We start from the raw sequence: 12,357 nt of genomic DNA, 5'->3' as shown, positions 1-12,357 counted from the left end.
AGTCGCTTCTGCAAACAGTTTTAGGTGGCACAGTGGAAAGTCCGTTTTGCAAATGGTTTTGGTTGTGAGTTGCAGTCTGTGCTGGTACTCTGGATAGAGAGCAATGAATGTTGTGTTCTGTGTTGTGACAGACAACGAGAACCTTTTGTTGCGAGGTGTGCACAGGGGACACTGAGCAAAGACCTGTGAATAGCTGATAATGCGTTACATTATCGCAGATCTTGAGAGGCAATGAAGGCTTAGGCTTTTGAAGGGAAAACCAATAGTTACAAAGAGTCAGTGAGAGTTGGCCGGTTATTGAGGGACACTCATTGAGTAGCTGGTGATGTGAAAATGTCAATGACCACTCAGTGTTGAATGGTAGTGGTCGCCAAAGTTTTAGTTTTTTACTATTCCAAGCAAAGCTTCTATCTTATGCTACCTGCATTTATCAAAATAAGCTGATGTTCTTACGCTGGAACCGTAACACAAAGTCTAAAGTATTAGCAAAGGTTCCATGCTCCACTTTTATTGTAACACCCACACCCACTGTCACCGTCTCTCTGATTCATTTTGAGAGACACCTTGAAATGTTTTGAGGACACTCGCAGAATTACAAACCATGGTTTTTCATCAGAAAATCCGTGATGTAACTGAGTACTGAGTAATAGTGGTTGAATTGTTGAGCTTTTTGATAGATTCACTTCTATACTGTGACATGAACCAATGTATTTATGATTTCAGCGGATGCTGAACGTATGTTGATGGTCACTTGGATGAATATGTGCTGTTAGGGAAGCTCAGAAAGTGAGTGTACTATAGAAGGCTGTGTTAAAACGGAGGCCACCTGAAGATTAATTATGGACTCTGATAATCATGAAAATAGCAATCATTCACCAGAGGATACGGAACAAGAGGTACAGTATGTTTTTGACATATTTCTTACTTTAAATCGTTATTCTAAATAAAAATCAAAATGTTCCAATAAATAATTCTGGAGAACAAATCCTGGGCAATAAAGTGATCTAGAAAATGAAGGGTGAAACATTAGGGATGAATGAGATGTTGGGATTGTTAAAGTATTACTGTTTTTGATATTATTTGATTTGACAATGATGATTTACATATAATTATCCCCTGTTTTTTCTTAGTTTTATTTGTGATTGTTTCCTAATGTTGCAGGCCTTTTAAATTTATATTTTGTATCAATCAGCAGAGCAAGAGTTATGTGTACTTTTCTACATCCTCCTGCAGATGGCAGTAGAGAATACTGAAATCTTATCTACCACATTTATTCCTCTGCTAGTAAGACATATCAGTAAATAGTTACTCCTCTTGTTAAAGCATTGGATTAACCCCTTAAGGACACATGACATGTGTGACATGTCATGATTCCCTTTTATTCCAGAAGTTTGGTGCTTAAGGGGTTAATCTGCCACTTTCCGTAAAACAGGCTAATATATTTATATTAAAGGGACAGTCTAGCTTGCTGAAATCCTTTATGTGTGGAGAGTGTGTCCTCTTTTTTTTTCTTTTTTTTTTTTTCTTTTTTTACAAAAAGGGCAAATTTCAATAAAATTTGGCACATTAAAAAGGAACCTTCTTACACCTCCTGGCTGCCAATCAGACGGCCAGTCCTGCTACTTCCTGGTCTGGTTAGCTCAGTGAAGCTAAACTTAAAAGACATGCAATTGTACAGAGCGCCTGCCTTTCAAAGACTTCTCATTGAGCTGCAATGGGAAGTCTGTGATTGGACAGCCACAGAAAGTCTTGGCGGTTAGAAAGGGGAGGGTTTGCAAAGACTGCAGACAAGATATTTGCAGCTTTTGCAAGCTGTTTTTAGATATAACCACAATGACAAAAATACAAAAAAAAATATATATATATAGGCAAGTTTGAGGGTATATCTATTATAGTGATTTTTTTTCATTTTATTTGTATTTGGGCAGTGACTTGACTCTTTAAATTTCCCTATATGCTTCAGAAACTACAATAATGTGACTTAAGTAATTTTAGTTTGCAAAACTATATTTGCCATCCCTTCCTTTTCAATCTTCCTCTTTCTCTCCCACTCTCTTACTTCACTCCTGTCCCACATCTCTTCCTCTGTTTAATTTATTCGTTCACATTTGGTGTTGCCACATTCAGCCTGGTTCCTCTATTCCACCAAATAATCATCCCACTCTCATTTTGTTCACCGTCATTCTTCTGTTACATGTGTTTTACTGATCATACCTCAACCTGTAAGTTTTGATTCTAAAGCAAAATATTGTTTGTAAAATGTGTTTTATAGTGTTTTTTAGCATGTGGTATTCAGACAGTTATATTCTAGGAACTAAATTAATTACTGAAGAGCTAGGAAGGAGGGAATACATGATCTGTCTTGGAGTAGTTATAGTATTTATTAGAGTTTATCTAGTGAACAATAGTACTAGGTCTCGGTTGGTTTTTTAAAGATAATAGCAAATTCACCAATTCTTTCCTCTCCACCTCTCCTCACAGTTTTGTTTCTCTCTTGTGCCTCTTCTCTGCAGTTCGATATCTCGGTATTTTTGCTTTTTCCTCTTTCTCCATCTAAAGATCTAATCATTTAACTTATGTCATGTCTCGCTGGCATATCCCTCTTATGGTTTGCACTTTTTTTTTATACCCACTGGTTGCTTGTTATCTTATCTACATGTCATATTCACATGTCCTTTCTATCTTCTACAGATGGACTCGTTGGGCCCTCATCGTATTACCCGTCGAGAGGTAAGGAATGATTGCAGACTAGTCTCAACCTTTATACTGAATTTCACTCTGAAAATACAGTTTATAGAATTGCTGTGCAAATGATGGACCACTACAGAGTTAATTAAGGAGGCTATGTCACTGCGCAGGATTTTTACTTTTATGTTTATTAATCCATTATAGTTAAAGTTGCTTTGTCACCCAAAAATATTGTTTCCTTATCTCTTCCTCTTTTGGAATCTGTTCTTTTTTTACTTGCTTTCTGATCAATTTCTCTTTAAAAATATTAGAAAAAGTACAGTGTTTTTCCTATTCTTGATGACAGAGCTGGACTGGCCTACCAGGATACCGGCAAATTTCCCGGTAGGCCGCCTGCCCTGGGGACGCTTTGTGCTGGGATCAGCTGCAAAACAGTCTGCTCTCCCGCAGACCACAGCTGATTGCGTGCTTTAGTGACTGGCCGAAGAGCATAAAGTATTTGTCCACACTGGCCGCCGGATATAAGCACACAGCATATGATGTCATAGCCGGTGGCTGCGCGGCGCTACAGTGTGCAAAGTGTCTGTCTGTCTGCAGAGCAGGCCAGATACTATCCGTTCCCCCGTGCTCGCAATGCCAGAGGAGCATGTGGCCTGCTTGAGAGGAGAAGATATTTTGCAGGCCGGACTGGAACTGGTGGACGGGTTATCTTGAGGTAAGGGAAGAGGTCCTTGGGGGACATTCCTGTAGTGTATTAAATTGGGGGGGGGGGGGAAGGGAAGGGCAGTGTATTAAATTGGGGAGGGAAGGGCAGTGTTTTAAATTGGGGAAGGGAAGGGCAGTGTATCAAATGGGGGGCAGTGTATTACATTGGCGGAGGGAAGGGGAGTAGTGTATTAAATTTGGAGGAGGGGGGTCAGTGTACTAAATTGGAGGGAGGGGGCAGAAAGGGAAGACAGTGTATTATATTGGGGGTGGGGGCAGGGTATTAAATTGGAGGGAGGGGGCAGGGTATTAAATTGGGGAGAGAGAAAGGGAGGACAGTGTATTAAATTAAGGGGAGGGAGGGCAGTGTATTAAATTGAAGGGTGGGTAGGGGAGGGCAATGTATTAAATTGGGGGGAGGGAGGGCAGAGTATTAATCCCTTAAGGACCGCGGGCGTTCAATTCTGTCCTTTTAGGGTGGCTCTAAATGCCGGCGGGCAGCATAGAACGTCCCCACCGTCCTTACTACTTACCCGGTTACCGCCGTTCTCCTGCCAGGAGGAAGGGCAGTGTATTAAATTGGGGGGAGGGCAGCGGGTTAAATTAGGGGAAGGGATGGCAGTGTATTGAATTGAGGTTAGGGAAGCAGAGGGCAGTGAGTGTATTAGATTGTATGCTGTTAGGCTGGTATACAGGGCCGGACTGGGGATACAAAGCAGCCCTAGAAAAAAAAATCTATGCCAGCCCCATAAGTCATTGCGCCATATATTGTCGCATGTAATATGTAGGGCTATGTCTTGCCACCCCAGATGATTGAGTAATATATATATATATATATATATATATATTGCTTTTTCTAATATAAAATATTGGTCCTTTCAGAGTAAAACATTTAATTATACAGTAAGCATACTCACATGCAGACACAGACAATCTCACTGACACACACAAGCTCATTGATACACAGCCTCATAGACAAACAATTTCACTAATATACATAAGCTCATTGACATAAAAACACAAGCTCACTCACTAGCAGGCACACACACACATGCAAGCAAGCTCACTCACTAGCAGGCGCACACACACACAGCTTAATGTAGTGGTTCTGGTGTCTATAGCCTGTCCCTGCAGGCTTTTGAATGTAAACACTGACTTTTCATAGAAAAGGCAGTGTTTACATTGCTTCCTAGTGACACCTCTAGTGACAGACAATCAGACGGTCACTAGAGGTGCTTCCTGTGTCAGTGCAGATTGGCTGAGATCATCAAGCTTGATGATCTCAGTCATAGACGTTGGAAAAAAAAAAGGTGAGTAAAACACTATTTTTAAAAACACACACAGACACCACGACTGACACACACACACACACCATGACAGACACACACACCATGACAGACACACACCATGACAGACACACACACACACACCATGACAGACACACCATGACACAGACCATGACACACACACACACACACACACTCACACCATGACAGACAGACACACACACACCGTTACACAGACAGACACACACACCATGATACAGACACACACACGACATAGACACACACCATGACACAGACAGACAGACACACACACCATGACCCAGACAGACACACACACCATGACACAGACAGACACACAGCATGACACACACCATGACAGACACGCACAGCATGACACAGACAGACACACACAGCATGACACAGACACACACAGCATGACACAGACAGACACACACAGCATGACACACACACCATGACACAGACAGACACACACACACACACACACCATGACACAGACAGACACACAGCATGACACAGACAGACACACAGACAGACACACACAGCATGACACACACCATGACACAGACACACACACCATGACACACACACACAGCATGACACAGACACACACACACAGCATGACACAGACACACACAGCATGACACACACACACACAGCATGACACACACACCATGACAGACAGACACACACACACACCATGACACAGACAGACACACACAGCATGACACACACACCATGACACAGACAGACACACAAACACACACCATGACACAGACAGACACACACAGCATGACACAGACAGACACACACAGCATGACACACACCATGACACAGACACACACAGACACACACAACATGACACAGACACACACAGCATGACACAGACAGACACACACAGCATGACACACACACACACTCCCACTGACATACATCCTTTTTGGTACCTGGGGCCGGGCAGACTGATAGCTGTGCTGGCGGCCGCATGGAGAGCTTGGATGTTGGCCGCAGGGGAAGCTCTTCTTGCGGCCGCTGGGGGAGCAGGCTGTTCTGTCTCTGCTCCCCCTCCCTCGCGCGCTAGAAAGAGACCGGGGCCGGAATATGACATCATATTCCGGCCCCGGTCTCATTAAGCTGCGCGCGAGGTAGGGGGAGCAGAGACAGAACATCCTGCTCCCCCAGCGGCCGCAAGAAGAGCTTCCCCTGCGGCCGACATCCAAGCTCTCCATGCGGCCGCAGGACACCCACATGTCTCCCCGGCCCCAGGTGCCGACGGCCCACCGGGAAATTTCCCGGTATCCCGGTGGGCCAGTCCGGCCCTGCTGGTATAAAATTAGATTCTGTTCCACACTATGGGCAGAAGAAAGCAGTGACATTACATCACTGCCAGGAATAAGTATCTGGGGGTCAACGTTGTTAAACAATTACATCTCTACTGCTGTTGCTCAACTGGGTTCCTCCATTTTGGCATGCTGTCATTTCTAGTTATAAGCTTAGTCCTTTGCACCTGGCAGTCAGTGCAATGTACTTAAAGTACGGTCATCGCCATGGAAACCACTAGAACCAGCAGCCAATAGTGACTCCTCCCCCTTCACAGTACATTTTTGCACAACTTTTTTTGTCATTTGTGGAATAAGCCCTAGTTGTGCCTGAACTAGAGTGGGTTGTGAGGCAATTTGCAATTTACTTAAGTGTAAAAGATAACGGATCCGAAACTTTAATTCAAGTTATAGATAGTTTTCAATGTTTTATGCATGCACATCGTGTGCTGTATTTGATCCAAAAAGAAACACCCTGGTGTAAAAATAGATCCGTGTGTCCCCCCCCCATCCCCCCGTCCCCCCCCATCCCCCGTCCCCCCGTGCGCTTTCTCTGCGTGGGCCAGGGCCGCAACACATGGCGGCGGACACCTGGTCGCAGGGGTCGCAGGGCTGCGACCGTGGTATGTACGCCACTGCATGCAGATACATACACTTAAAGGACCACTATAGGCACGCCGATCACTTCAGTTCAATGAAGTGGTCTGGGTGCCAGGTCCCTGTAGTTTTAACCCTGCAGCTGAAAACATAGCAGTTTCAGAGAAACTGCTATGTTTCACTGAGGGTTAATCCAGCCTCTAGTAGCTGTCTCACTGACAGCCGCTAGAGGCACTTCCACGATTCTCACTGTGAAAATCACAGTGAGAAGACGCTGGACGTCCATAGGAAAGCATTGAGTGGCTCTTGTTGCGCATGTTCATTCGGAGCTGAGAGGCGGATCGGGCGGTTAGATCCCCGGCGCCAAGGGTGCCCGGCACTGGAGAAAGGTAAGTGCTGAAGGGGTTTTAACCACACACACACACACACACTCTCACACGAACAGACACATACACACACTCACTTACAAAACATACACCCTCGCTGACAAACACACACTCACTAACAGACACCAAACAGACTCACACTAACAGATACACAAACTAACACGCTCAGTAACAGACACACAGTAACACACTCACTGACCCTAACTAGCAGACACACACACACACACACCTAACACACACAGTAACACCTACACACAAACTAACACACTCACTGACACGCTAGCAGACACACACAAACACACAACTTACACACTCAGTAACAGACACACACACTGACACACAAAAACACACACAAACACACAACTTACACACTCAGTAACAGACACACACACTGACACACAAAAACTAACACACACACACTAACACACATATATACACACACACTGTAATGATATTGATGTTACAAAGTTTTGGAGTCCAGTAGCGAGATCAACAATGTTTTCTGCCAGAGGTAGCCACTCGTTACCCAGGTGGTTGAGCCCCTGAGCCTTGAGTGGCCGTCTGGTCTTAAGCAGAGATGGGAGACTGGAACAGAGAGATGATAATCGTAGTGAGGCAAGCCGAGGTCAGTGGGAAGGAGAAGCAGCAAAGTCAAAACGGTCCAAATTCAGCAACAGGTAGGAGAAACAGGAACAAGCTTGATTAGAGAGTACAGGAACCACAATAATCTGGCAAAGGTACAGAGACAGGAAGTGGCTTTTATAGGCCAAGAACCAGACACATGACCAGACACAGCTGAAGAGACTTGTCACTGATACCATTGCTTGTAGCGTCAAGATTACCAGATCTCAGGTAAATTTGCAAAATGCAAGCTGGTGTACTGGTAAGGAAGTGGTTTAGCAGCATGTCAACCAGGGTTTGAAACCCAGCAGAGTCAGTTCTTCACACATGCACTCATATTTTTTTTTTTTATCCCCCAGCCTCCCTACCTTTGGGAGTGCTGAGGGGATTCCCTGGGGTCCATTGGTGCTGCTGGGCGGCCGGTCCTGCAGGCGGCGAGGGAGCACTGATCCTCCTGTTCAGCTCCCTCGCGTGCCGCTTACTGATGCCGGAACTGGAATGATGTCATATTCCGGCTCCGGCATCAGTGCGGTGTGCGAGGGAGCTGGGCATAGAGCGCTCAGGGGGAGAGTGCTCCCTTGCGCGCCCGCCATGTAACGCCACTGCCAGCCTCAGGGGGCCCCCTGGTGGGCCGGCCCGGTCGCAGCTGCGACCCCTGCGACCGCGGTGTGTACACTAGTGCTCGGAAGTTAGCTAGTTATGGTCTGCAGCCAACAAGTGCTAGACTGACTCCCTGTCATTGCAGAGGGCAGACTAAGTATTATGTTCTGCTGTCACATAATACTGTAAGTTGTTTTGCTCTGGAGCTCTGGGTTTTCCTTATTTACCTTGACTCCATGGAATAGAAACAGTAAGGCATTGTTTATCCATTTATCACTGAGCTCCACAGCAAGAAAAATACCCTCACAGTACTATGTGGTGTGTACCAGTTTATCACAGAACTCCACAACAAAAAAAACTTACAGTAATGGTCAGTGTGTGAGTATGTCACAGAGTTCACAACAATACAACTCCCAGTAATGTGCCTAATAGTTTATCAGAGAGCTCCCCAAATATAAAACAGAGTAATGTGCATTTTGTGTGATAGAGCTCCACTGTAATGAATCTCATGTGTTGTCTGTGTGTGATAAGCGTGATGGCTGTGTGTGATAGGCGTGATGGCAGGCCCATCTGTGTCTTTCTCTCCACTCATGTCCCACTGTGTGTCACTCTCCCCTCCATGTCCCTTAGTGTTACTCTCCCCTCCTCCCCATGTCCCTTAGTGGTACGGCCAATACGCACATATATTGCACACACAGCCAATACACCAATTACAAATATCACACACTGCCTGGGGGTGTGAAAGCCACACAGAAGGGCTGGGGAAGAGAAATACAGAAGGGCCTGGTGGGGGAACAAATAGGCTGGGGAAGAATGAGACACAGAGGGACTGGAAAAGACTGGGGGGAGACAGATGGGCTGGGGGTGAAAGAGAAACACATAAAGGAGCTGGGAAGGGTAAAACACACAAAGGGGCTAAGAGGAGTAAAACACACAAAGTTTTTTTTTAAGAGATACACAAGGGAGGTGTACGACACACAATGGGGAAAAAAGAGGGTGTAAGGCATTAAAGGGATTAAGAGGCACACAGGTGAATATGCTTTTTTTGGCTCGTTGGGGGGAGGAGGAGAGGGCACCAAAATCATCTTCACCGACCCTGGATGCATGCAGTCCCACAGTAAGATGCACACAATATACACTGTCAAATACAGTGAAAAGCACACAGTCCAAGGCACATAGTCACACAAACAGTTTCAGGTATATAGTCAAACACACAGTTACAGAGAGTCACACACAAATACAGTTACAGGCAGTCAGCCACACAGTTATAGGCAGACAGTCACACACAACACACACACAGTTACAGGCAGAGAGGCAAGCACACACACACACACACACACAGTTTTAGAGAGTCTCACACACACAGTTACAGACAGACAGACACACACACAGTTACAAACAGTTGCCTATTTTAATGATAGGTACCAGCTGGGGGATGGAGTGGGGCACTGCAGTCACCATAACACCTATTAGAGAGAATAAGCCCCCAACATTTTACACTTTGGCTTTAAACCCATAGACAGGTTTGGGCAGCAGGTTCAGGCTGCATTTAACTTCGCTGCCCATTTAGCTCCATCCCCTTGGGTTCCCATCATGTTTTTTTGATAGGCCGGTTGTAGAATAATAAAATCCTCCACCCGGGTGCCGAGCGGCCACACTACACGTAGCGAGACCTTTATAGGAGTGCTCTGTGCGCTGGCCTGCTGACATGGCACCCTGTGCGACCGCACAGCACTCACACCCCTAAGGCCGACCCTGTGAATTATACATTTATTTTTCTTATGGTAAAGAACCCTTTCTGGGTCTTTATGTGAAATTTCCTTTCCCTACTCTATAAGTAGGAAAACGTAAACTCCCCATGAATAATTCTCTCTGTTAACATAAAAAAAAAAAAAACATTAACATTGTTTTCCAGTAATGTTATTGTGACGGAAGCTCCTGTGCCACTGGGTCTTGGAGAGGCTTGGATGTCAGCCTCCGTCCGATAGACTATGGGCTCGGTTCCAAGAGCCCCTGAAAGTGCCGGATGTCACTATGGGGAAGGTTATGGGGACCTGGATGCTGATTCTGTTTCCCAGCTAGAATTGGAGATTTCTGGGGATTGTTTGGACTTGTCCTATACATTGCGTGCCTGACCAGGAGATACTCTGAATCACTATTTGATGTGATTGTTGTTTTATTTTTATTTTTTTTAAATTTACAATACATTTGTTTTTTTTGCCTTGTTTTGGAACAACTGCAAAAACAAATGTGAGAAAGGCTGAGCTTGATGGATGCATGCCTCTTTTCAGCTATGTAACTATGTTACTATGTATATTGGATATTCTAGAGATATGATGCATAGACATTCACTTAGACATTTACACACACCGTTACACATGCGTACACTACACACATATATGCATACACCCAGTGGCGGCACTACCGCGGTCGCAGGGGTCGCAGCTGTGACCGGCCCGTCACTCCAGGGGGAGCCCGTAGGCTATTTAACGCGGCTCTGGCCGGCGCAGTATAACTGGGTTGCCCATGCTGTTAGGGCCACCCGATGGCAATGAATTTCCAGGGGGCCCGGTCAGCGCTGCAGCGCTTTAACAGCGAGACCGGGCCCACTTTGTTAATGTCAGTACTGGGAGGAAGTGACAGCCCGAGTCACTTCCTCTCAGCAATCACCGTGCCGCAAGGGAGGAGGAAGGAGAGGGAACTCTAACTCACATCAGCCTGAGCCACTGGACCCCAAGGAACGTCACCCTCCCGCACCTAAAAGGTAGGAAACAGGAGGGTGACACACTCTATTTGTGTGTGTATAAACATGAATTTTAACTATTTTATCTTTCAAGTTTTTCCTTAAGGGGGGTATAGGAGGCGCTTGAGAATTCTGTACCTTGCTATTCACACCTGGAGCAAACCCCACTGTCTTTGTATTGTTTTATAATTTGCATCCTTTCATAATATTTACCAGCTGGCACTAACCTGTGTCTGCTCCATCATTCAGGCCCAGTACAGGAAAAAAGGATCTGTGCGACCCTCACAGCCCCAGCCTGTTACAGAGACTAATTCTGAACCCAACCCAGTCTCTCCTTCTGTACAGGTGAGTTAAATATAAGTGATACACATACAGAGTAGGTCAATAAGTGGAAATGCAACTGGATAAAAACAATGTTGCCGCATTTCACCTAACTTCTTCTTAAAATTGTTCTACATTTTTCTTGGGAACTACAGTGAAAAAAATAACGTGTTTTTTTTTAAATATATGTTATCGTATATATTAACAAATGCCACTTTACAAAACTGTGAGTGCCATAGTACATTATTATGAAATGAGTATTATGTCCTATTCCATCTTCTGTTTTCCATATTGTTATCAGTAATCTCTTCCATACCAGTGTTAATTTTGGTCATCAAATTTCGATTTAGTTTTAGTCATAGTCTTATGACTAAAATGCCATTTTAGTTTTAGTCGTATTTTAGTCATTTGAATTGTTTTAGTTTTAGTCTAATTTTAGTCGACTAAAATTTGACTAAAATTGTTCGTCGACAAAATGAACACTATTCCAAACATGATTATTTCCACTTGGCACCATTTTTTGTAAATTTATTCATGTATTAATACAGGGTTATTCACTAAATTTAGAATTTCCAGATAAGTAAAAGTGAATTCAAAGTAAATTTCAAATTTGTGGTCAAAATGGCTAAACTGGAAAAAATCTCCAAGTCACTAATGCTTCCAGTTTGGCTACTTTGGCCTTAAAGGGACTCTATAGTCACCATATAAAAGCAAGAAAGACAGGTCCCCCAGCCTTCCTTCTTGCTTTTATATGAACTTTCATTCATTAAAAAAAAAAAAATCGGTGTTTTTATATTAAAAACTTACCTCCGTTCCAGCGCCGAGCTCCCCGCTAGGCCGCGCCCCCTTTTTCGTCAAAATGACGAAATCGCGGGGCCCAATGGGACGGCTTCGCGCTGGACCAATCGCGTTCTTCATAGAGCGGCATTGAATGCCGCCCTATGAAGAACCTGAGCGCTTTACCGCGCATGTGCGCGGAATGCGCGTTCGCGAGCTGAGCTGTCTGACTGACAGCTCAGCTCGCTTTCTAAAATTATCAATAATAATTTAGGGCCCCCACCCGCCCTGTGCGG

The 12,357-nt window shown here is 44.7% G+C and overlaps 1 protein-coding gene across 2 annotated transcripts in view; it reads left to right on the top strand.

The window, feature by feature from the left end:
* Window positions 1-665: 665 nt before the first annotated feature.
* The window catches only part of UNC13D (unc-13 homolog D), a 111,964-nt gene continuing 100,272 nt past the window's right edge, over window positions 666-12,357 (top strand). Inside the window, exons 1-3 of one of the 2 annotated variants that reach the window (XM_063459045.1) lie at window positions 666-896; window positions 2,692-2,730; window positions 11,213-11,308. In XM_063459045.1, coding sequence (XP_063315115.1) covers window positions 840-896; window positions 2,692-2,730; window positions 11,213-11,308 — 192 coding nt within the window. In that variant the 5' untranslated portion in view covers window positions 666-839. Of the gene's footprint in view, window positions 897-2,107; window positions 2,223-2,691; window positions 2,731-11,212; window positions 11,309-12,357 lie in introns of those variants that run through there. The other variant, XM_063459046.1, reaches the window with a different exon arrangement.

Source organism: Pelobates fuscus, chromosome 6 (genome assembly GCF_036172605.1).
Source record: "Pelobates fuscus isolate aPelFus1 chromosome 6, aPelFus1.pri, whole genome shotgun sequence".
Classification (NCBI taxonomy): Eukaryota; Metazoa; Chordata; class Amphibia; order Anura; family Pelobatidae; genus Pelobates; species Pelobates fuscus.
The sequence above is the reverse complement of the archived record's forward strand: the minus strand, read 5'-3'. Positions and strand labels throughout refer to the sequence as shown.